Source organism: Pseudomassariella vexata (genome assembly GCF_002105095.1).
Source record: "Pseudomassariella vexata strain CBS 129021 chromosome Unknown BCR38scaffold_19, whole genome shotgun sequence".
NCBI lineage: Eukaryota > Fungi > Ascomycota > Sordariomycetes > Amphisphaeriales > Pseudomassariaceae > Pseudomassariella > Pseudomassariella vexata.
In genome coordinates this window covers 360,441-384,623 of record NW_024467974.1, presented here as the reverse complement: position 1 = coordinate 384,623, position 24,183 = coordinate 360,441, and the positions used below count along the sequence as shown (strand labels likewise).

General features: G+C 51.1%; 8 protein-coding genes across 8 annotated transcripts; 7 read left to right on the top strand and 1 right to left on the bottom strand.

The window, feature by feature from the left end:
* Positions 1-1,382: 1,382 nt before the first annotated feature.
* BCR38DRAFT_378306 (glycoside hydrolase superfamily) lies at positions 1,383-3,229 on the top strand. The gene is made up of 4 exons (XM_040857372.1): positions 1,383-1,755; positions 1,808-1,862; positions 1,915-2,082; positions 2,126-3,229. Exons 1-4 carry the CDS (start codon positions 1,455-1,457, stop codon positions 3,150-3,152), a joined length of 1,551 nt encoding a protein of 516 aa, XP_040710780.1. The 5' UTR covers positions 1,383-1,454; the 3' UTR covers positions 3,153-3,229.
* Positions 3,230-3,356: 127 nt separating this feature from the next.
* Positions 3,357-5,181, top strand: BCR38DRAFT_449337 (WD40-repeat-containing domain protein). The gene is made up of 2 exons (XM_040861284.1): positions 3,357-3,507; positions 3,577-5,181. The coding sequence occupies exons 1-2, from the start codon at positions 3,460-3,462 to the stop codon at positions 5,101-5,103; spliced, it is 1,575 nt and encodes a 524-aa protein (XP_040710779.1). The 5' UTR covers positions 3,357-3,459; the 3' UTR covers positions 5,104-5,181.
* A 224-nt stretch (positions 5,182-5,405) lies between these two features.
* BCR38DRAFT_449336 (cyclin-like protein) lies at positions 5,406-7,513 on the top strand. The gene is made up of 2 exons (XM_040861283.1): positions 5,406-6,116; positions 6,279-7,513. The coding sequence occupies exons 1-2, from the start codon at positions 5,649-5,651 to the stop codon at positions 7,191-7,193; spliced, it is 1,383 nt and encodes a 460-aa protein (XP_040710778.1). The 5' UTR covers positions 5,406-5,648; the 3' UTR covers positions 7,194-7,513.
* BCR38DRAFT_528009 (phosphoribosylaminoimidazole carboxylase) lies at positions 7,514-9,909 on the bottom strand. The gene is made up of 2 exons (XM_040865412.1): positions 8,846-9,909; positions 7,514-8,541 (listed from the first exon to the last, which is right to left on the bottom strand). Exons 1-2 carry the CDS (start codon positions 9,687-9,689, stop codon positions 7,589-7,591), a joined length of 1,797 nt encoding a protein of 598 aa, XP_040710777.1. The 5' UTR covers positions 9,690-9,909; the 3' UTR covers positions 7,514-7,588.
* On the top strand, positions 9,910-11,560 carry BCR38DRAFT_378293 (dihydrouridine synthase 4-like protein). The gene is made up of 3 exons (XM_040857371.1): positions 9,910-10,211; positions 10,321-10,399; positions 10,459-11,560. Exons 1-3 carry the CDS (start codon positions 10,159-10,161, stop codon positions 11,488-11,490), a joined length of 1,164 nt encoding a protein of 387 aa, XP_040710776.1. The 5' UTR covers positions 9,910-10,158; the 3' UTR covers positions 11,491-11,560.
* A 3,112-nt stretch (positions 11,561-14,672) lies between these two features.
* BCR38DRAFT_478270 (aldo/keto reductase) lies at positions 14,673-16,448 on the top strand. Its single transcript, XM_040863102.1, has 3 exons — positions 14,673-15,187; positions 15,246-15,726; positions 15,785-16,448. The coding sequence occupies exons 1-3, from the start codon at positions 15,136-15,138 to the stop codon at positions 16,239-16,241; spliced, it is 990 nt and encodes a 329-aa protein (XP_040710775.1). The 5' UTR covers positions 14,673-15,135; the 3' UTR covers positions 16,242-16,448.
* Positions 16,449-17,379: 931 nt separating this feature from the next.
* On the top strand, positions 17,380-18,540 carry BCR38DRAFT_378288 (uncharacterized protein). Its single transcript, XM_040857370.1, has one exon. The coding sequence runs from the start codon at positions 17,475-17,477 to the stop codon at positions 18,450-18,452; it is 978 nt and encodes a 325-aa protein (XP_040710774.1). The 5' UTR covers positions 17,380-17,474; the 3' UTR covers positions 18,453-18,540.
* Positions 18,541-20,770: 2,230 nt separating this feature from the next.
* BCR38DRAFT_461241 (uncharacterized protein) lies at positions 20,771-23,490 on the top strand (the record flags this gene model as incomplete). The annotated part of the gene is made up of 2 exons (XM_040862504.1): positions 20,771-21,520; positions 21,580-23,490. The coding sequence occupies 2 exons, from the start codon at positions 20,771-20,773 to the stop codon at positions 23,488-23,490; spliced, it is 2,661 nt and encodes an 886-aa protein (XP_040710773.1).
* Between the last annotated feature and the right edge of the window lie 693 nt (positions 23,491-24,183).

The window sequence follows — 24,183 nt, the reverse complement described above, 5'->3', positions numbered from 1 at the left end:
AGTCTCGCTTCACAAGCAAAAATAGGCTTTCCTTTCTTACGTAGATGATGATCTTCCTGACAAACTTCCGAGGGTATTCACGACCTCATCGTGTTCTTGGACACTAACCTACGTGGAAGAAACGGGTTTAGTTTCTAGCGTAGCCTTTTTTAAGCGAAAAGCGACCGAAGAAACGGTCCCGAGATACTCATTATAGTAATTAGACGCATTTTTGCTCAAGCTGCCTTCGCATCCTTTTCCGCTAGATTGCGAGCTAGACTATCAACCTTGTGAGAACCGTCCAAATAATTGAGCAAGTGTGGGATCACACTGGCACTGGCATTCCGGCTGCATACAAAGGTGAAGAAGGGTAGTACAGGTCGGGGTGGGGGCCAAGTCGCACAAGGGCCCTAAATCACCTTAGGTGTACCTCACCATGACCTCAGGCCACCAATTCTACAGTAATGAACATAAGGCGGCAAGTTGATCGTGGAAAACGCTATAATTATAAGCGCTACTAAAACAAGAAGCAAATCGTGAAGTTCGTGTCGTGGCGCTCTTGTATAAGCAGCCATTGGCACATTACCGCCCCAATTTCCAAACATGTGTGGCTGATCTAAATGAAGCATGTGAGAAGTGGACGTGTGATTTCAAAATTATATAGACCCGCTCAAGTTTGGTTGGGCTTGATCTCATGGGTCAATTGACGCAATTGTACGACTGAGTATCATCGACTGACATCAGGACATTGGTATAGCACCGAAGAAGTGTGAATACCAAGTTGGACTGTACGGTCATTTGAAGAGGCAGACTCGACAATAACATATCTGATTTAACCCGATATTATATTATATAGTATGACCATGCGTACTGCCAGCTCGTGATCGCACTAGTGTTTTTAGCAACTTGACGATGTCCAGTCTACATGGAATATTGAAAATCACTCATCATCCTCGGGGAACAGAGTCGTCAATGCAGGCTTGATGCAGGGACTCGGTTGCAACCAATCCGATAGCCACGGTATTTCCCTAGCTCATCTGGTGTTGACTGGGCCCGCTGATTGCCTATAGGGCCGCTTATCTTGGAATCCGGGGAGAGCTGTGGATCTGTGGGGAAGATCGCCCCGGCGCCGGTTTCCCCGCTAGTCCGTCGACGTTGATGAGAGGATGGAGAAATCTGCTTCAAGGTGGGTATGGATGTGACCCAAGTCTCTTTCACTATGCACACCTCGGTTGTCCCCGCACGGTGGCACGATGGCGATGGTGGAGGAGTGACAGCGTATAAGACTGGTACTAGAGCAGCACATCTAGAGCCCTAAGCTCTCTTCAAGTCTGTCTTTCTTTCTGTTCTTGTTCAATATGATCGTCATTGTGAACAAAAGAAGCTTCACCGCGATGTCTGTATCTTTATTGTCTCTCGCTGTATACCTGGCGGTCTTCGTTGATGCCAAGAATGTGCGGTCTCCATCTCCGCCAATGGGCTGGAACAGCTATAACTACTACGGGTGCCGGCCCTCCGAGGACATCATGGTATCGAACGCCCAGGGACTTGTCGATCTCGGGTTGGCGGACCTTGGCTATACTTCTGTCACGACGGATTGTGGTTGGCCGTCGAGGGATCGTGACTCGGAAGGTCGAATCCAATGGAATGAGACCTTGTTTCCCTCCGGAGGTCCAGCGCTGGGCCAGTTCATCCATGGGCTGGGTTTGGAGTTTGGCCTCTACTCTGGGGCTGGATATCTGCAGTGTGGGTCAACTGATCTACCTGCTTCGCTGGGTGAGAAAATCTAGCGTCGAAATCTCATAGAACTCCTCTAAGCGCAGTCCAGGATATGAGGAAATCGACGCTGAAACGTTTGCCGAATGGGGAGGAGACTCGTTGAAGTGAGGTTTGAGTCCCCCCTGGTCAGATGGCATCCTGATTGACATAACCCAGATATGACAACTGTTACCCTGTGTCGAACACCACCATGGTGGACTATGTGTCCAAGGAGTCGATATCCCCTGCTCGCTTCGAGAAGATGGCGGGCGTCTTGGACACCATCGACCGCGATATGCACTATTTTGTCTGCCAATGGGGCGTGGGGTATGATGTTGGTGAATGGTAAGATCCTCGACACCAGAACGACACGCAACTAACGAGAAAGGGCATCTGCCATCGGAACCACCTGGAGAATCAGCAACGACATCTTTAACGCCTGGCGTAGTATTTGGCGCATCGCCAACGAAGTAGTGCCTTACTACAGGCACACCACCGTCGGGGCTTTCCCCGATATGGATATGCTCATCGTTGGCCTGAAAGCTCTCTCTGTTGAAGAAGAACGCTTCCACTTCGGCATGTGGGCCATCAACAAGTCTCCGCTCATCATCGGCGCTCGAATGGACGCGCAGCACACTCCGCAAGAATCCCTGGACATCTTGGCCAATGAGGTGGTAATCGCAATCAACCAAGATCCTCTCGGAAAGCAGGCGGAACTCGTTCGTCGGTACACCGAGGAAGAATGGGACATATGGGCTGGAGAGCTCTCTGGCTCGCGAAAAGTCTTGGGTATCGCTAATTGGAGAAACGATTCACAGACAGTGGAGGTTGATTTGAGTGCCGTTGGGGTCGCATCCGCCAAGGCCCGGGACGTCTGGGCAGCAACGGATTTAGGAAGTATCGAGGAAATCCACACGGTGGAATTGTCTGGCCACGAACTAAAGCTCCTTGTTCTATCTGATATTAAGGCGTCCAGGCCTCTAGAGTCAAAGGGTTACTACTCAGCCGCCAACGCCTCCATTGCCGGTTCAGCAGAAATAACAGACTGTGACAGCGGTGACTGCCTGCCCGTTGGCCAAAAGATTGGCAACATTGGCTCTGGCTCGACTGTGACTTTCAGCTCCGTGAACGCCTCAAGCGCCGGGAGCAAAGTGCTTGGGGTGGACTTCATCAACTATGATATTGCCCTTGACACGGCATGGGATAACGGATTCAATATCAGAAATATGACCATAGCTGTTAACGGTGGTGTATCGAAGCGGTGGGCATTCCCGATTTCCGGAGGCGACTGGTTTGAGACGGGGCGGTTGACGATTGAGTCTGACGGCTTTGAAAAGGGTGCCGAGAACGAGGTTGTGTTTGGCAATGTGGGGGATGCTTGGGCTCCTGATCTTGTGGGATTTGAATTGTTTTGATCTTGTTAATCTTCAAATCATCCAAGTCAATGACATTGTTTATGGAGTCGGGTATGCCGATTTGGTGCCCACATCATGTGGAAACTATTTGAACAGCATGAAATGCTTAGTTCAAAAGTAGCTGCTGCAGGGTAAAGCTCGTTACAGGGTAACTTAGAAGTTCACAGGGGTGGCAAACCAGGTCTGCCCCACTAAAGTTGATAGATTCTCGAACTGGACCTCCAAGCTTCCATCAAGGCGTATCTTTCTACCTTCATAACTCTCCGCTTCACGATCATTCGAGCTTCGGCCGTGCCCTCCGCCCAAGATGATGCACCCGTCGCGGCAGGCCTATGTAGAGGACGCTCAAAATGGAGTAAGCAACGCCATATGTGAGATGTTCTAGTCCCAGATGCAGGCAACTAACAGGTAACTCTTCTCACAGGATCGCGGCATCAGTCTCGAGGATCTTCCCACAGATCACGACTATGATATGCCCTCCGCCTCGGCCGGGATAGCGCCCGAAAAAGCGAGCGCCATCTTGTCCCAATTCGAGCGAAAACGTCGCGCAGCCACCATTGCGGTACCCACAGACGATGGTCGCGTACGGGCCCGCCTCCGCGAGCTCGGCGAACCTATCACACTATTTGGCGAAGGGCCGGCCGAGCGACGAGACCGACTGCGCGAACTACTGGCATTGCAGTCAGAGCAAGCGGCAGCTGGAGGAGAGGGAGTCGATGTGGAAATGGAAGATGCCGAAGGCGAGGATGGGGCCGAGGACCAGGAGGAAGAATTTTACACACAGGGAACGGAGGAGCTGTTACAGGCGCGCCAGGAGATCGCGCGGTTCTCGCTACCGAGAGCCAAGAGGCGGCTGGCCGACTTAAAAGAGGAGAGCGGCATTCAACTACGGACGCATGTCAAGTTTCGGAAACATGTGAAGGAACGACTGCAGGGCTTCGAACTGCAAGGCTCACAAACTGCCGGCGATCGGCATGTCAGCATGACGAGGATAGCGCCCAACGGGGCCATGGTCGCTGCGGGAAATTGGGGCGGAAGCATCAAGCTGATTGAGATCCCGACCTTGGAGGAGAAGGGCACGCTGAGGGGCCATAACAACAAGGTCAGTGGTCTAAGTTGGTACCCTGGGGCGACGGTGCCGGAGAGAGGCGTGAGTGCGGACACGGTCAACTTAGCATCCGGAGGCGCCGAGGGTCACGTCAATCTCTGGAGTCTGACCAAAGACACGCCACTTTCAACGCTCCAAGGGCATGGAGGGCGAGTGTGCAGAGTCGAGTTCCATCCTTCAGGGCGGTATTTGGCGAGTGCGAGTGAGGATACCTCTTGGAGGCTATGGGATATCGAGACGACTACAGAGCTTCTACTCCAAGAAGGTCACTCGAGAGGCGTCTATGCTGTGGCTTTCAACACAGATGGCTCTCTGTTGGCAAGTGCGGGCTTGGATAGCATTGGAAGGATATGGGATCTACGGTCTGGTAGAACAGTCATGATTCTCGATGGTCACATGGACGGCCACATCAAACCAATCCATGGACTTGACTGGGGCTCCAATGGCCACCGAGTCCTGACAGGGTCAGCAGACGGCTGGATCAAATGTTGGGATGTGAGGAAAGTGCAACGAATAGGAGGCATCGGAGCACACAGCAGTGCAGTATCAGATCTGAGATGGTACAAGGGCCTGGATGACCCGGTGGAAGGTACAGTTCAGCCAGAGCTGGATGAAAAGGGCAATCGTCTACCCAAGAAGTCGGGTACCTGCTTTGTGTCGAGTGGATTCGATAACAAGGTCAACATTTTCTCAGCAGACGACTGGACTTTGGTGCAGACGCTCCATGGTCACACAGGCCCAGTGGCAAGCGTAGATATCAGCAGGGATGGGAAGTGGATTGTCAGTGGAGGCCATGACAGGACGGTAAAGCTGTGGGGTCGCAACGACGGCCAGGGATTCTAACCTAGTATGCGACCTCGTGGCTTGACGTGCATTGTGTCTCCCAAGTTCAGATACCCAAATAGAGGAAACAAGAAGACCTCATTATCTTCAACGACAGTGTGCGTGATATACCAGTGCTCTATTTTTTCCTCAAGCATCTATAGATGCGCATATATTCTCTAGTAGATGGCCTAGTTTCTTCTAGGTTAGTAACTTCATGGATGGCTTCACGCAAACTCGGTGGGGACTATCTCACGTTAGTGGGGTGGGGATAAATCGTATCCCCGATACGGGCTAGAACTATGATCCAACATCAAAGAGCTGTTGCATCAATTTCAAGGACAGCCCGAGCACAGCACGCGAACAGAAAGAGCTCCAGGACAGTATTGCGTCCTTGAAGAATCGACCCAATTGGTTGGCTTGATTGGCTTGATTACATAAAAGCACAATCGCCGTTTGACATCTTCGGAAAATCTTTGAACGTAACGACACTACCGCCCGTCATCGTCCTTCTGGCGTCGCACTACTAGACACATCCAAAAGTCTAATCGCGACGTTTCAAATCGATGGCCAGCATTGACAGATACCGACCTCCCGCACGGGAAGGCTACCAGCCACCCATCATGGCCTCTAACGCCACCGTCGCCAGCGCTGCGCGCACATCACGATCGCCCTCCAAGAGACGTGAAATCCCACCCGCCGTGCCCACGCCACCACCGCCTCACTTGTTCCGCACCTCTCCCCCCCCTCGTACGCGGTCGCGCCAGCAATCACAATCGCCGCCTCCGACGCCGGCTACGATGCTGAACCAATGGTTCTTCAACCAGGATGAGGTGTTGAGCAGTCCGAGCATACTGGATGGATTGAGTCCTGCCGAGGAAAGGCTGCGCAGGGCGAAGGGTGTCAATTTCATCTACCAGGCTGGCATACTGCTGGACTTACCGCAGATCACGCTCTATGTCGCTGGTGTCTACTTCCATCGCTTCTATATGCGCCGTAGCATGGTGGAGGAGAAGGGTGGAGTTCATCACTACGTGAGTCATGCCACTTTGGCTACGCATGGCATGCCATGTATTGTTTTTGTATGCCGTTGGCAGTAGTGAATGGCGAGTGCCTTCAGCCAGCCTCACAAGATGAACCAATCTTGGATGAGCAGGAGATTCCTTTGACAATAAGCTAATGTGGCCATGAAACAGAACATAGCGGCCACCGCCCTATTTCTTGCGAACAAGACCGAAGAAAATTGCCGAAAGACTAAAGACATCATCATCGCTGTTGCCAAGGTCGCACAAAAGAATGCCAAATTAATCATAGACGAGCAGTCGAAGGAGTACTGGCGCTGGCGTGACAGCATATTGGCATACGAAGAGGTCATGCTGGAAAACCTAACATTCGATCTGATGATTGACAACCCGCACAGCCAGCTCTACAAGCTTCTCGAGCAATTAGGAATAATCCACAACAAACACCTGCGGCATGCGGCCTGGGCTTACTGCAACGACTCCTGTCTGACCCCGCTCCCGCTCCTCATGGACGCTCGCGACATCGCCATAGCCAGCATCTTCTTCTCCAGCACCTTTACCAGGCAGCGCATCGAGGATGTCAACAACGAGCCATGGTGGAAGGCAGTCCAAGGCAATGAGCCTCTCATGAGTAAGGCTATTGATGTGTTGCGGGACTTCTACATCGAGAACCCCCTCCGGAAACAAGAGAATCCGTACCAGGGAAGTCCCGAGTTCAACTTGGAGAACACACGCAAAAACGGCGAGGGCTCTAGCACAAATGTGACCCCACACGTGGACCGCGATACGTTGAGTCCGAAAGACCGGGTCAATGGTTCAGATATGACGGCGGGCAGCAAAGAGCCGGATGCGGAATCAAAAGCTGCCGAGGAAGCTTCGCGAGCCCTAGGTGACTCGGATGCGATCTTGAAGGAGGCGGCCAACGACCCCACGACACACCTGAGCACCAATGGGAACGGTGCCGAAGGCTTGAGCCCGGGGGTTAAGCGAAGTCTGGGGGAAGTCGAGCCCCTGGCACCAGAGGAGACCAGAGAGGTCAAGAGGCCACGAACGGGGAGCGATGATGATGAGGGTGAAGTGCACGAGTAGATCTCGATTTCAGGCGAAACACCGGCAATATCAAGATACGGCAGGCCAAGACCCTCATACTCATCAAGCCCGGGCATGAGTGCGGAAATTTGGATCGGAGGAAATCCATTGGCCTTGAGGCCTTCAGGCGTTTCGGCAGGACATATAAGGAATCGAGTCCGGAACAAGGCGCCAGGGATATTTGCATGCGTTGTTAATATTGTGTATAGTTCTGCCTTGGCTTTGGAACCAGCAATCTAGTCTCCTGGCTTTGGTGCACTAGGGGCGGGTGCCCTTTGACAAAGCATCATTTTAAGTGTAGCGATATACCAACAGGGAACGCTTTCATTTCTCAACTTGTGAGCCGTCGATATCAATAAATTTGATTGCCTTCCTACAATGTGCATCCCTTGCTTCTACATACCCTTCAGATAATCCCTAGGGCTTGTCACTTGGGCCTTCCTATCCTTGGCCAGCACTTCAACCTTAATTCTTTTCTGGTAAGCTCGCATCTTGTCCACATATTCCGGGTATGTGTTGCCCAGTATTCTGACGGCCTCTAGAGCTGCGTTCGTGGCATTGTTGATGCCCATGGTTGCAACCGGGATACCCCTCGGCATCTGAACGATGCTCAGAAGAGAATCCATGCCATCACACGTCGAGCCCTTGACCGGAACGCCGATGCAAGGAAGATGAGTTATCGACGCCAGCATGCCCGGCAAGTGGGCAGCACCTCCGGCACCAGCTATGATGACCTTTACCGATCCTTGTGACCATTCTGCAGCTTTTTGCTCCATGTACTCCGGTGTTCGGTGGGCTGAAGTCACGTTCCATGTGTAGGGAACGCCAAATTCCTCCAGGATGTCCGTGGCCTTGATCATAACGTTTAAGTCAGAGTCAGATCCCATCGTTACGGCCACGAGGGGGTCAGGCTTCGACCCCTGGCTTGAAGTACCTGCCGGCGGGCTCCCGCCGACTCTCTCGGCCCTGATCTCATCAACGCATGTAATAAGAGGCCTTGCACGTTCCTCCAGCTGGCCAATGCTTGAGGATCCAGTAGCCGTGATGTGACCAATCTTCCTGCCTGGTTTGGACTCCTTTCCGTATTGGTGAAGGAAAACGTGCATGTATTTGCTCGTCAGCTCTTCGGCAAGATTGGCTAACCTATCGTGAGACGTGGGCTCGGCGCCACCAAGAATGTTGAGCATAATAGCGGATGAAACTGTAGGACTTAGATCCAAATTCTTCGGGACCTTGTTAAGGATAGAAACGAGCTGTGCTTTGTACTGCGACATTTGGTGGACAGCTTCTATCGTATAGTGTCCCGAATTGTGAGGTCTCGGGGCCACCTCATTCACAAGTATTTGGCCTAAAACCATGTTAGTCATTATGGTTGCAACATCAGGTATATACAATGATACAGGTGCAGACGAGTTCATATGACTACTGCCGGCGTCATCGTCTCTTGAAGTGATGATCCAAAGCGTGGAGAACCCCAAGTCAATCGCGGAGGGCTTTCAAGGCATGTGACCACTAGAAGGGTCTGCCGGCGGAGACATACTCCTGGAGGCACCGGTAGGGCCAGTCATAGAATACTTCATCAAGACGAAAGGAATAGGGGACACGGGAAAAATGCAACAGGTTGCGCAAATTCCATCTCGGGGTTCGCTCACCATCTTTGAGAAACATTTCCACCGCAAACACTCCTCGACCCCAAAGGCTTGCCACGACGTCGCAGGCTACTTTCTGCGCCTGTATCTTGATTTCTTCTGTGACCGCGGTGTTTCTCGGCGGGAAGAAGACTTTAGTGCATATACTGTCTTCGTGGACAGTCTCCACGACAGGGTAAGGCAGGACCCGATTCAGCTTTCCATCATCGTCCTCGACGCGCACCACCATGACGGCGAGTTCCATGTCGAAGGTTACCCATTTCTCGGCATACAGCGGCTGGTCGCCCATTTGCTCTGCGACGCTGTCAAAATCCTGTGCGGTTCGAATTTTGAAGTTCCCGCGCCCATCGTAGGATCCTTTGCTGCCCTTCAACATGAATGGGAAACCGAATTTCTGGCCGACTTCGTGTAGCGAAGCCTTGCGCTCGGATCCAGACTTGATGGCCATTTGCTCGGCGATAGGGATGCCCTTTTGGCCAAAGTACTCCTTCTGTTGGTACTTGTCCTGGATGAGGCGAATGGTCTTCCATGAAGGGTGGACGGGCACCTTCTTCATTTTTCCATCAACCTCTACGCCTTTGGTTGCAATCTCCTCGAGGATTTCGGTATCGACATGCTCGATTTCCACAGTGAGTACATCGCAACGTGCGGCGAGCTCCTTGATTTTGGCAGGATCCTTGAATGATCCAGTAACGTGCAGCCCATTCTTTCTCGCCGCATGTTTCGCTGGGCAGTCTTCGGCATCGAGTACTGCAATTTCGACAGTGCCCAGAGGTCCAGCTGCTTCGCAAAGCATCAATCCTAACTGGCCGCCGCCAAGAAGGCCGATAACGGGCTTTTGCGCCATGATGATGTTTTCAACTCACCACAACGTCGCAAGGAACGTACTTGACGACCAACTGTCAAAAGCAGAGCAGGCCACGGGATGCTCAACAATCTTGAAGAATTTCTGCTCCACGGAGGACAAGAAAAATAAAGACCGGCACTGTACTTATCGAGGACGCAAAAAGCTGCTTGGCAGAATCTGCTCAAAAGAGCAGGCGGTCAAGATTCCAATATGTATCTGCCAAACCAGTCGAGAGACCTTGCTAGTGATTCACTTCTTTCGCCCTGTTAAAAGTAAATCGTAAGGGAATCATCTCAATCACTTTCTGAATTGACGCCCACCAAGTTCATATCGAAGCGTTATTCTTGGTCGTTCTGTTGTGTTGTATATAAGACTCTTACAGAGAATTACGAAAACACTATTTGAAATCGGAAATCTGACGAGTCTTGATATTGAATGATACAGATAGCATGGGTGCCTTCAATCAGCGATGACGACCGATCATGAAGATGGGGATATCAACCCTTTCCTCCCTACCGTCCAGTACGCATATCTCATTACCATTTGCCATATAACTTCACTTCTGCTGCATCTTAGATCTCCATTGTCAAATCTTGATGGTTTTATTTGGCTGATATATTGATCTTATCAGCCCCCTGAAGATATTTGACGCGGCAAAATCTCAAGGCCGATTCTTGTATGCTTGTGCCCCGATGGTGAGATACAGCAAGGTATAGACCTAAACCCCCAATTATACCTCGCTTTGAATCGAGTTGCTGACATCGCCTAGCTCGCGTTCCGCCAAACGGTCTATCACTATGGCACCGATCTCTGCTGGACGCCCATGGTTCTAGCCAAGGAGTTCAACCGCAACCAGGTCGCGAGAGACAGCGACCTAACCATCTCCAGCTCCGGACCCCAACCGCATACAATCGTCCAATTCGGGTCCAACTCGCCCACAGAACTCTCTCACGCCTCATCCCTGGCAGCCCCCTGGGTAAGCGGCGTAGACCTCAATTGCGGCTGTCCCCAATCGTGGGCGTGCGCCGAAACCCTCGGCGCGGCCCTCATGGAAAAACGTGAGCTAGTCCGCGACATGGTCGTCGAAACTCGCTCGCGCCTCGAGGCCGACGGCTGGGATGTGGGTAAGGAGAAGCACGTCGATAGCCTCAAAGGCAGAAGTGTCAGCGTTAAGATTCGCGTGCATAAAGACCTAAGAAAAACCATGGACTTTATCACTACGGTTATCGGGAACCCGCACAACCGGAATGTGGACTGGCTGACCATACACCCGCGCACGCGGAGCACACCGTCGACGTCACCTATCAATCTGGAGGCGCTATCCATCTTGACGGAGAAGTTTGGGCCGCAGTTGCCGATTCTGGTGTCAGGCGATGTGTTCACGCTTGCAACGTTGCCGTATACTTCACATCTGCTCGACTCCCTGCCCATCTTTACGTCAAAGGCCGCAGATACTACGCCTAGCACAAAGCCGTATATACCAAAATTAGCTGGCTTGATGTCGGCGCGTGCACTTCTAGCCAATCCGGCGCTGTTTGCAGGCCATGAGACGTGCCCCTGGGAGGCCGTGGATGTTTTTCTGAACAAAGTTGCGCGTGCCCCACTGCCGTTGAAGCTGGCAGTGCACCATATTAACGAGATGTGCGGCCCGGGCTATGGTCCCGATAAGAGGGCGTTGCTGAGTAAGAAGGAGCGGATGAAGCTCAATGAATGTGGGAGTTGGATTGATGTTCTGGATTATTTGGACGAGGTGAGGAAAGAGAAAGATGGGGGTGGGAATGGAATGAGAAGGTATGCTTAAGAGGTGTGGCGGATAACACCAGTGATTTTCATAGAGCAGGAATATATACCCTTGAGAGATCATAAGACGCAACATGAGTTTCTTTCCTCGGTGGCTATGTTGAGCCCATGAAAAGTCTCAAAGCCGAACGATAGAGGTATTTCTGATGTGGGAGCCAGATGAGAAAGAAGGCTCTTCTCTTTGAAGAACGAAGTGCTAGCAGGGGCTTCTGACATTCTTCACTCTGGGCACCCCTTACAGCTCATGACAAATTATAACATATTCGAGCGCAGCAACTACCAGGGACTCCATGGCGCCACGTCCGCGCCAGAAGATATGTGGTAACTTACACACATGATGATTTGGACGTAGTCGGGCTGAATTGACATGCCCATAATGCCCTCCACTGCAAAGACGACTGTCAGCCACTGCCACTTCCGGTAGTGAGCGATGAAACGGCGGACGTGCCCCCAAAGTCAAGCTTCAAAGACGAAAACCCGGCCTATACTGGGATATTCTTTTCTCTTGACACTGCATTAGCCAGAGAAAAGATGAAATCGAAATTGCATACTTCTCTCCGGCATGTTGAGCTCGCCTCCACAGTATAGATTTGCACCGTGGAAGTCTTTGTACCGGAGTAAGTAAACCCAATCATGTAGCCCTAGTCACGGCTGTGGGCGGCCTTGATGACAGTGTTGTCCGGGCCGATATCGCCGGCATATGCACCACCGAAACCAAGTCGAGTGGACGACACGGCCATGCACTCTCACGAGAAGAGACCTTCGGTCAAGTTTCTCCAGTGGTACCAAAGAGTTGATAAGTCAGGCCAAGGCTGTTTCAAGTATGCTTTTGTTTCGACACTCGCCACCATGCGTCAGAACTGCCGTAGTACCCTGCGGTCTCATAGATACCGGGGATGAAGTATATCTGGTTGACAAATGACTCTTCCCATTTTAGTATAAGCCAGTATGTACTATCCCAAGCAGCGTTGCATTAATATCGGTTCGGAGGACGCCCTACCATCGCGAGAGAAATGAGAAACTTCGATCATAAGAAGAGGGGTTTATCATTCGAGGCATCCCAATGGAAGCCACCGCTAGAGAATGAGAATGTGAAAATAAAGGGAAACCTATTGGGGGTATCTTTGAACCATCCTGTGCTTTCCAGATGCGCAGCAAGGAGGTCATGGTACTTGGCCATCTGTTAAGACAGCATCAGTATCTGCTGCATGAACCAATTTCCAAATTGTACTTACGCCACCGCATGTGATAGTAGCGTTGCAACATCCATCTTCATAAATATAGAGATCTACGGTAATATACAGCTTGAAGCCTCTCTTTTTTGCATGACTGAACTTATAAGTCAACGAATCCTTGACAAACTGTTTATCCAGATCGACAATGTCCAGGGCAAAGCCGTCGAGTCTATTATTGCCGAGTCACGCTGGTATTGTCAAAACGCCATGAAGCACTTTACTCCATTGCCATGGAATCATCAATGTTTTATTTGCAGTGTGCTTGTGTAGTGTTTCCGACCTGTTGTTCGGTCATATCAGCCGCCATTCCAGTAGAAATGTTAGTAGGATACGATATATCATGGATTGTAACGACTGGTGTAGAGTAAACTGTGAGATACAGTAATACGGGCCACAGACGATACTAAGCCCAAGTCAACAGCACTCACTGGACTTCTTTTTCCAAGTGGACGGATTGAGCAGAAAGGTGTCATGATCCCAATTGATTGTCAACCCATTAAAACAAGTGCCCCTGCAAGGCACGTTCTCTAGTAAGTGGTGATGGGTGTATGAAGTTTCTATAAGGCAACCAGGAGCAAAGCCCGGGACTCTCAGCTACTGTTAGTCAGAATACACAGAAGCGTTCCTTCCGGAGAGCACATTCACGCTCCCAGCCCGTAAGGGAAAATTGCAGTGCGAAACAGATGCCAACGGAGGAGATTCGCCGAACGGGAGCTTCCGCGTTGCCTGAGCGTAAGATTGACACACTTGCTTGCTTAGTTCTCCACCCTAGAACCAAAATCGACATGGAGACTACAGAAAGGCCTCAAACAGTGTGGTCCAGCCTCGGTAACTCTGGGACTTGAAGTAGGCAAGATGCTGAAGTAAGTAACCCTGCACAGCCTGAGCTTACTTGCCCTTTCCCAGTAGGAACTTTCGGCCCTTCGAACAATGGCTTAGAAAATCAACGAATGAAGTCAGGTCATTCCAAGATATTCCTAGCCTCTGTTTTGCGGGTTTGCTAGGTGTCCCCGTCGTAGGCCCATCGCGTGGGAAAGCTTGTCTCTCAATGACTCTGCCAAACTATTAGACTACCGTCTAAAAGTGGTGAGTCGCAGTCCAGCGTCACTGAATATTTCTGAAGCACATCCAGGATTAAGCTACATGTCTCCAGAACAGGCACCGCCTTGCTCTTTAGGCTGGACACAGAATGGACACAGGACCAAATTGCTGGGCTTCGGAATGTGGGCATATACTAGTCCAGGTACACTCAAAATTTACCTACCCTACCTACGTGTTACTCTGGATTAATCGAACAATAGGGGCGAGGCTCTTGCGAACGACATTTGAAGTACTTGTGCCTAAAACCAGCCCAATACTTGGAAGCATTACGATTATCAGTGCTCAAGGCATATAATGGGAACATGCAGGCCCTAGCCCACCGCCCTGGACATTGTGCGGCTCTTACAAATTGCCGGGAAATCGGCAATATTATTTTTACTTGTAAGTTATACACGAAAGCTGCTACTAAAGCCCGCTAAGTCCGCCAAACAAACCAAACTCTGTTGCCACAAGTTGTACTGACTTTCTCCAGTAGCCTGCTGACTTGTTGAACTTTCGGGAAATACTCGCAGGCGGTTCTCATCTCGACTCTGGGCTGAAATTGTCATCACGACTAGAGATATGAAGTACGTAGAGAGTGTGGCAAGCGGTAGCGGCCGAGAAAGCACGGCACAACTGCAAATCCCGATCATCATTTGTACTTCGCAAGTGGTGTGTCCATCCCAGTCCAGCGAAAGGACGTGGCAAAGGTCACATCGTAGGCTTTAGCAGGTCGTCATATGTAACATATACAGTGGTTCCCTGAGTAACGTGCACAATTCATCAAACTTGACACTGTATTGTGCTGGGCTCATGCACATTCATCATGCGGAAATGTGGAGACTGTTCGAGAAACCAAACTTCGACCCGTCAACAGTAGAACCAGAGTTAGAAAGCCATCTTGTTGCCGTATTTGCTGGATATCTGCATCATTTCTTCATAATTGTACGTAAACGGGCTCTGCGCGGTGCGAACCAGTAAGCGACCACGGGTTTTGCGTTTCTGGACTTTGCGGATTTTGGATCTAGACGTGCAGCAAGCGCCGTAAACACCGAATTCGGCTCTATGACGAAGATCAGTGCACCGCATAGCATCACGGACATGCTGCAGCGGAGTGGCATCAGTGTTCGCAGAGTGAATTATCCGGGACGGTAGAATTCTAGGAACCACACCTAAGATGCTCATATATAAAGAACGAGCTTCTCCCCCTCACCTTTGCAATTTATCAATATTGCACAAGCACTGAAGCACACAGCACACTGAAATCCCACAGTCAGTCAGCCATCTCATCCAACGATTCAAACGACCTGAAAGCTCTACAACCTTCGAACATGCCGCAGCTCGTCGGAAAAGAAGTTGGCCCAATTGGCTTCGGCCTCATGGGTAAGTTTCTATAACATCTCGCGGGATTTACACAAAGTGTTCTCACAAACACCATTAGGCTTCACCTGGCGCGCCAACCCATGTTCCAAGGAGCAGGCCTTCGAGACCATGAGAGCCGCTCTAGATAACGGCATGAATTTCTGGAATGGCGGAGAGTTCTACGGTACGCCTGAATACAACAGCTTGACGTTGTTGGCCGAGTACTTCGAGAAATACCCGGCAGACGCCGACAAGGTGATTCTCAGCATTAAGGGAGCCGTAGGGAATGGAGGCACCGCCCCGGATGGCTCGCCTGAAGGTGTTCGCCGCTCCGTCGACAACTGCCTGAAGCTCCTGAAGGGTCGTAAGACGATCGATATTTTCGAATGCGCCCGCCGCGACCAGAACGTGCCTTTGGAAGTAACGTTCGGCGTTCTCGACAAGGAGTATGTCCAGACTAGCAAAATCGGGGGCATCAGCCTCTCGGAGGTCAAGGCTTCGACCATCCACGAAGCCGCCAAGATCACGAAGATTGTGGCATGTGAAGTTGAGCTTTCGCTGTATGTACTGGTTTGGTTACCCCTGTATTCCTTACGAAGCTGCTAATTACGACCTTAGGTTTTCTACTGATGTGCTCAATAACGGCGTTGCGGCTGCTTGTGCCGAACACAACATTCCACTAATTGCGTACTCGCCTATCGGTCGCGGGATGTTAAGTGGTCAAATCAAGACGCTCGATGACATACCCGCCGACAGCCATCTACGGCACTTTCCCCGGTTCCAGCCAGACACCTTCTCGATCAACATGCAGCTGGTGAAGCAGATCGATGATATCGCGGAGAAGAAAGGCTGCACCCCAGCACAACTGGTTATCAATTGGACCAAAACGGTCGGCAAGAAGTCTGGAATGCCAACCATCATTCCGATTCCCGGAGCTACGACAGCCGCCAGAGTAAATGAGAACGCGAAAAGCGTGCAGATCAGCAATGCGGAGATGGCTGAGATCGATTCTACGTTGCAGAAGTTCGAGGTCGTGGGAGCTCGATATCCTACATATGTGCCCACTGAAGGCTAGATGTACATGAATCGCAGCTACGGGCTCATTAGCTTGCTTGCTCATGGCAGAGAGAATGAATAGAGGTGTAGGATATTTCAACAGTCAGATCAAGAAGTTCTCCACATTTTCGACCCCAAAGGATCTTGTCAGAATTGCAGAATTCTTGTAATAGTCATCACGCTGAATGGGGATAGAATAGAAATAGGATTGTTTTCATACTCACAAGAAAAAAAAAACCAATGCTGCAAAATGCTCTAGCAACGTAGCCCGAGTGCTTACTAGAAACACGAAAACATCTTGGGGTAACCCGTTTTAGATGACTTTTCAGAAAAGCAGGTAAGGAGGCATTTTTGCAACTGGCATGAATATCGCCGAGGGTAATCCTAGAGATTCCTTATGTGACCGTTCCAAACTGAACCGAGTGGAATCGGGTCGAAGACTTGGGCAGCATGCTCCTTCGTCCAGCTAAATGTGGATGGGAACACCAACGAGGATTCCCGCTTTGTCTTGACATGTTGCAAAGAGGCCATGTTGTTCAAGGTTAGGCCACAGATGCGTTGAAATTTTCACGAGATCGGAGGAAAATGTTTGGCAAGATTGGGATTGCTGCTTGGGACAGAAAGCCAATGAGACTCGGACATTAGGCGGATAGAGGATCCACTGTACCCATTGCGGCATTGATGGGTGGAGTTCCAGGGGTCAGAGCCACCTGCGGCCTGAGCGCTGTGCTGCATAGTATTCAATGTGTCAAGTACGGAGTAGGGTAATTGCGATTGCTCGCTTGACCTCCCGTGACGACCATGCATGGCATGTGCCAACCGAATATCCAGGTCGTGGTCGGCATCGAGATTCATGGAGTCTTCGATTCCAGAGTTGCATAACGGTTCGTCCGTGTGGAATAACCTTTCAATCTATGCAACGGGCTGCTTCTGAACTACTTAAGCAGAGGGTCGCTTTTCCTTTCTAATCAGACTTGGTAAAAACTAATAGAGGTATTCAGAATTGTCAACTCATCTGATCTCAAGAGTCGAGCATTCCATGACATGTTGCTTCGAGCTCTAGCATAAGATTTGTTAGGCACCCCTCCCATAGTTGGTCCGTACAAACATGACATGTGAAGCACTAATGCAAGATCACAAGACTGTAAGACGTTCGGATTTCAACTACACATCCCAGAGTCTTCTTCTGTGGTAAATCATAGTTGGCTTATCCAGCAATTAACAACTCTTGTCCATTAACCCATTCTCCGAAATGACACCCCCGATGATCACACTAGAGGAGCATTACCTCTCCAATAGCGCAGATGCGTTGAAAGAATTCTATTCGGAACAGTTTAAAAACATTCCCCAGCTAGCCGAGAAGATGTCAGACGTTGGACCGCTGCGACTTGGGTCGATGGACGAAAATAATATTTCCGTTCAAGTAGTGAGCCATTGCCCAGGAGCAATGCCAGTGTCCCAATGCAAGTCAGCCAACGATGAGCTGGCGGCGGCTATTGAAGCCAACCCCACCCGGTTTGCCGGCTTCGCTGTTCTCCCGGTCTCTAACCCGGATGCATCGGCCACAGAACTTAGACGGTGCATCCGCGAGCTGGGCTTCGTAGGAGCCCTCATTGACAACCGCTCGGGCGACACGTACTACGACGGACCTGAGTATGAGAAGCTGTGGGCGGAAGCCCAAGACCTCGAGGTTCCTATCTACCTGCACCCGACGTGGCCTACTGACAAGCAAAAAGAGCTTCTCTACACCGGAGCCTTTGCCGCATCTGCTGCTCTCAGTCTCGGCACTTCTGGGTGGGGATGGCATTCGGACGTCGCATTGCACATCCTGCGGCTCTTCGCGGCAGGAACATTTGACAAATTTCCCCGTCTCAAAATCATTGTGGGCCACATGGGCGAGATGCTTCCGTTCATGCTGCATCGCATTATCCAGTTGTCGCCGCGCTGGGGCAAACGAAATCGCACCTTCAAGGATGTCTACGACACCAACATCTGGATCACTACGAGTGGGGTCTGGAGCGTCGATCCTATGGCAACCATCTTGCGGAATACGAAGATCGATAGAATCTTGTATAGTGTCGACTACCCATTTGGAAGGAATGATGACGGACTGCAATTCATCAAAGAGCTCGAGGAAAGTGGGTTGGTGACTGAAGAGCAGTTGAAGCGAATCGCGTATCAAAACACGGAGGAGCTATTGGGGCTTCGAGTAGACAAGACCTTTAGCTAGTCGCGAGGAAGTAGCTTGCCTAGTTGACGAAATCGACGAGATATATCCATGTTGAACGGACTAACATGTGAATATATCAATCATGCACATTGATCGCTGGTGATGCAACGAATCGAAATCTACGCGGCCCGGCGATATACCGTACGGAAGAGTGTCGGTAATTGCTGGGCATTGGAAACATGACAGAGACCCAACCACAGCAGTTCTCGATGCGACATCACTATTGTTGCGTGCAGAGTGGCAACACCCTGAAAATACAAACCTTGGAAGTTACGTCCTGGGGGCCAGGCAATAGTGGTGCCTTCATTAGCCGGCCGGCTGTCTAGGTAAAAAATGACAAGACAAGAGCAAAATGGGTCGTTGGTTTGAATCCTGGGTCGTAATTTCTGCCTTCCGCTTTTCATGGCGTCGTACGCATTGAGTTTCCTACTATCCAAGCTGCCAACTGCATACTGTTTGCCTATGGCATGATGCAAGCGACCGTCGACCAGAATCCGCAATCTTCACATAACTACTGGTTGCTGTGAGACAATCGATGCAGCTGGGATGCCGCTTGTCGTGTCGTCCCACACCAAAGACCCGGCTCTTTCCCCCATGCAATCCAGAAGCTTGGCGCTTGGGCCTTGGTCAACCTTGATGAGCCCCCAGAGCACCCTGTTGCTTACGATTTTCGAGCTTGTTGGCAATACGATACTTCGTACGGAGTCGTCAAATCACGAATAGTATGCGCTGCGAATGGCTACTAATGGCTACCGACCTCAATTGAGAACCCGGAAACCTACTCAAGTCGATGCATTTAGGCTTTGACCAAGTGTTCGAGCTCAGCTCGATATGCAGGCCCGTCACGGCCGTCAGATTATGAGGCCACCCTACCATGCTGGTCTGCCACGACCTTGGAAGAGCATGTTCCTGCTTGAGGCATTGCAACATAGTGCCACGGCAGACAAGGGCATCTGAGGTGATTCGGCCATATACAACCCTGCGAGAACCACAAGGAACCCCCCCTTCAACCCTGGAAAGTGTGGTAGACAGGGGGTCCGTTTTCAGCATCAATCACACAGTGAACACTTGAGAGTCAAGACTTGATTTGGTAGGTCGATAAGCAATGCGATTCCCCTATTATTGATGTCTGCCACCCGACCTGTTGGTCCTAAGCAATGCAATTTCAAGCCCTGTCTCCCAAATCCCTCTTCGAGTCGACTCGACAATGCGCATACAGACGCATCCCGCTCTCAAAGTCGCTCGATCTCCCCCTCTAACCACAGTATCTCTCCATGATACATATCACGACCAAGCGAGAGAGAGAGAGCTTAAACGCCAATCTGTTCCGCCAGCCACGCCACCAAGGGACCACGACCAGACGACGTGGGCGGCGCGACATCTAATCAAATAGGATTTTCGGACTCGAAGCTAGATGCCAAACCTAATAGCTCGCCAAATTAAGAATAAAGCAGCCGGGCGCAAAGGGGGGGGGGTTGCAATTGCCAAAGTCATTTTGGAGTTCCACCACTACCAGCCGCAGGACACGGTCTTCACCAATCACGGAGGCCCATCGCCCGTAGCCCGCGATTCAGACCTTCTTTCGTCAGGGTTCCGAGGCGAAATCATATTCTTTCCATGGTTGAGCACGAGTTGACGAGAATAAAAAAAAATTATTGAACTGAAGAACTGCTACGCATAGGTTGCAGCTCGTGGGACTGAGGAACCAGAAACCCGCCCAGAAAGGCAAGGCAGAGACAACCTTTGCTGCTGCTGCATCATGCTCATGATCAAGTTTGGGGCTGCACATCGCCGTCGACGCTCCTCGCCGCCAAACTCAACCTTCACTGTGCCCTGACCAGCCTTCCTTCGTTACTGCCGTCCTTTGTGCCGTTGCCTGTGTCACGCCTTCCCTCTTGGCGACTTCGGATATTGGCCCGTCGCGACAACTACTGCTTGCGCTTTTTCCATTGCGCGATCCGGTGAGGATTGAGCACTTTCGGATCATCAGAGGCCGAATAACCTGCGACTCGACTTCGAACGAACCATATAGCCGGTGTCTGACTTAGAGAGGCCATTGGACTGGTGTATAATTGTCCTTGCCAGTTTAACGTTCACAGAACACCAGCGAAACGCAACACGGCTAATTGCAGGCGACCTCCAATCGCCTGTTTCATCTGCCGTGCCACTCTGCTGCACTTTAGACCTTACTCTGGCTAAAAGTAACTGTAGCACCAGGCATCTTTTCAGACACGAGTCGGAGCGGTCGTGGAAGCGAAGGTGGAACAACTGCACACGCCGTGTCAAAACTCTGCCAATCCGGCCGACAGCGAGCAGATATGGCCTTGCGGACCGCCCATAAAGCCCCGGCACATGGCAAGTCGGGGTCTACGGGCTCGCTGTCTGGAGTGCTTTATCCGCACCCGGCGTCACCTACCTTGACGAACCCCGACATGATCTTGCCCGACTACGACGACGGCATTTCCTCGCCAGATCGGTCTCAATCGCCGCTCATGATGTGGAAGAATGCTCATTCCGCCGATATGCGCCAGTTCGATCTGGGTGGCCAGCCGTTCCCCTCGGGGCCCATAACTCCCGCGACACCCATCATATACGGAAACGGTACAATGCTGTCCGATATTGGCGAGGTCACCGAGGCGGAGAGTGTACGGCCAATGAAGATGCGAGACGCCGCGCGCAACGGCTACACCCATCATGAGGTCGACATGCGAGCTTCACCAAATGCACTCCCTTACCATACCATCAAGAGACAGGCATCTCGCGACCTAGAGAGGCGCATGTCGATGGAATCAACCAGTACCATCACCAACGGGGACCAATCTGAGCTGTTTGCTGACTTCGACGACGCCGTCAGCGTTGAGGATAGCAACTTCGAAGGCGATGACGAAGAGAGTACGGCCCAATCCTATGTCTATGACGATGCCTCGGTGGCTTCAGCACAATACGAGAGGATACAAACCCCCCAAGAGATACGCAAAGATTTTGTGCCGAGCGAGGAGGACCGATATTCGACAGCGCTCAGTCGGAGAGCAGAGCAGATTCTGGCAAACGCCAAACGGAGGCTGACGGTGAGTGCGGCAGCTATCTATACGCAGCGACAACATGAAACGGCTGACAGTCTGAACAGACCATGGAAGGCAATCTGAGCAGGGCGCGCAGTTCCATCTCCTCTGGGTCCGGATCTACACCCTCGCCAACCATTGGCCGACCAGCAACTGCCATTCATCGGGACCGTGATGTCGATTTCGCCAAACCTCACATGCATACCAGAGTGTCAAGCGAGAACAATATACCCATTGATATCAAACAGGACGCTGCGTTTTCCCAGAGAGCATCAAGTGCGTTGGGTGCCGCAGGCGGTTATCGGCAACCGCTACAGAATTCTCGAAGCGCGGACTATATACGAGATGGCCCTCGAAGCACCAATTACAAGAGCAACTCAATTTATGGCAATGCTGCCTTTGCGAAGAGCAAGCCATCGCTACACGAAAGCATACACACATTGGAGCCGTTGAGCGAAGATGAGGTTCCACCAGGCTTAGACTCGTTCCGCCCAAGTTTGGAAGATACTCGACACGACTCGTTTCTCAGTCCTACATTTGGGTCATACGGCGAGAAAGGCCTGAAAAGGTCGGCATCGACAGCACAGATGAGAGATCTTAAAGACCAGATGAATGACCTCAAGGGGAGGTTATCGACTCTGAGGGACCAAGCCCGCGCTGACAGCATGAAGCGTCGGAGCATGTCAAACCTGCGCACCGCAAGTCCCTTCACGCACGCTCATGCCGAAACTTGGCGCGCTGAAACGAGTAATTCTAGCGAAAACATCTCACCGAAGGGTGGTTCGAGTTCCTGGAGTGGCAAGGAGTTGAGCATAGATGAACGCAGCAACGGCTCGGAAGGTAATAGGAGGATGCGGGAGTCATTGGGCACAGAATCAATGCTGAGCACCGGCTACGCAGAGCCCGAGGAGTACTCACCACGGACGAAACTGACACCTCCTGAATCAAGTTCGCATTCTCCAACTAAAAGCACGACAACGGGTGGCTTGCCCGTAAATGTTGAGGAAGATGACGATGATATGATGACGGAAGACGGATTTCAAGACGTTGAAGATGAGGGGCTGGATCGCTACAGTGACAGTGGCGAGTCATCGTACCATGACTCCGTTCAGAACCAACTATCACACGAAGATCGCGAGGATGCATTCGACTATGAGCATTTCTTCCTACATAGCGCGATGGGTACTTTGAGCCAAAAACGGATGAGAAGGAGAAGCCAAGATAGCTTCAGCTCCGAAGAATCGATTGAAACGACGCGCGGGCCGATCACATCCACTGATGTCCCTGGCTTCAAATCTAATGGGCGGGGACGACGAGGAAGTAATACCTCGACATCAACCATGGATTCTTTCGCGACGGCTACCGAGGGCAGGTCGACAAGAGCAGACGACCCAGACAATGAGGCCGTGGAAACCCCAGAGATTCTATCTTTGGAGACTGTGCCTGAACAGGTTGTGGAAACGTCGGAGTGGTCACAATCATCAAGCCCACCGACAGACAAGCGAGCAACCTTCGGCTTCGCTGAAGATAACACAGATGGGGCCGCGGACTTGGGTCAACACCGTACTTCCGTAATTTATCGACCACAAAGCAGCGCCGCTGTTTTTGTTCATCGGCCTTCGGTTTCTTCACTTGAGTCTACTGGCACAGCCAGGAGTTTCCCTCTGGTGAATCCTCCAAAACCCAATGGTATCATGACCCCTCCTGGCACCTCGCCCGAGGAGAGCTTGAAGCAGATCTCGGAGACAATCATGAGTGAAACTGCGAGCATCTGCGAGAGCGTCCACGGTGACAAGGCACCTATCAACATGCTAGCAACAGAGGACCAGATCCTGGTAGAACGCCTTGTTGCCAGCCTGGGTAGATGTGTGCTCGGCCTGACTGAGAGTGGCCGGGCAAGCATCGAGAGCAGGATGTACAAAAGAAGGATCGACTCAGCACGACGCATTTTAGAAGGGCTGGATCAGCCGGCGTAACCATCAATGTCTAATTCGGCGAACGGAAGTTGTAAGATGAGATTTGCATTCAAGCGAGCGAACCTCGAATAAGGACGACACGTCAGCTTCGAGCACACAAGCGAGACGTTCTCAAGACATCTTCAACTAGAGCGAGCGAGCCCCGTTTTCCCACCAGTAATCAGCAAATGTATAATGAGCACGAGACACGCAAATCTCTCTTGTACGAAACGAGATCGCCTTCAATTACTGCAAAAAGTTCCTTTTTTTTGTTATAATGGGGTTCTTACGGGTCCACAAATTTTTGGTGGAATATTTATTATCTGGGTTAGATATGGATCAACTTTCTCTTCAATACCCTTGGCTGCATTCGCTGAAGAGCCTTGCTTGGCATATCGTGTGTGTATTTACCCTAGGGGCTAAAGCAGGACAAGGCGGAGGCGACCGGAATTTGTGTAGAGAATAGAGCTGTACTCACCCTGCGACTCGGGATGTTTTATTGTGAATGATGATAATCTTGGCAATAAGGCGGTCTTCGAAGATAGGCATCCAGGAACTTACAGGCATAGATAAATGTTACTACTGCGTCCATCTCAGGAAATGGTTCTCCACTTCTACACTTCGTGTGTCGGCTGACAAACATTGATTGCGGTAAAGATCTGGCTAAGGCACCACGATATTACCGCCAAGTTACCACCGAGCTTCTCTTAAGCA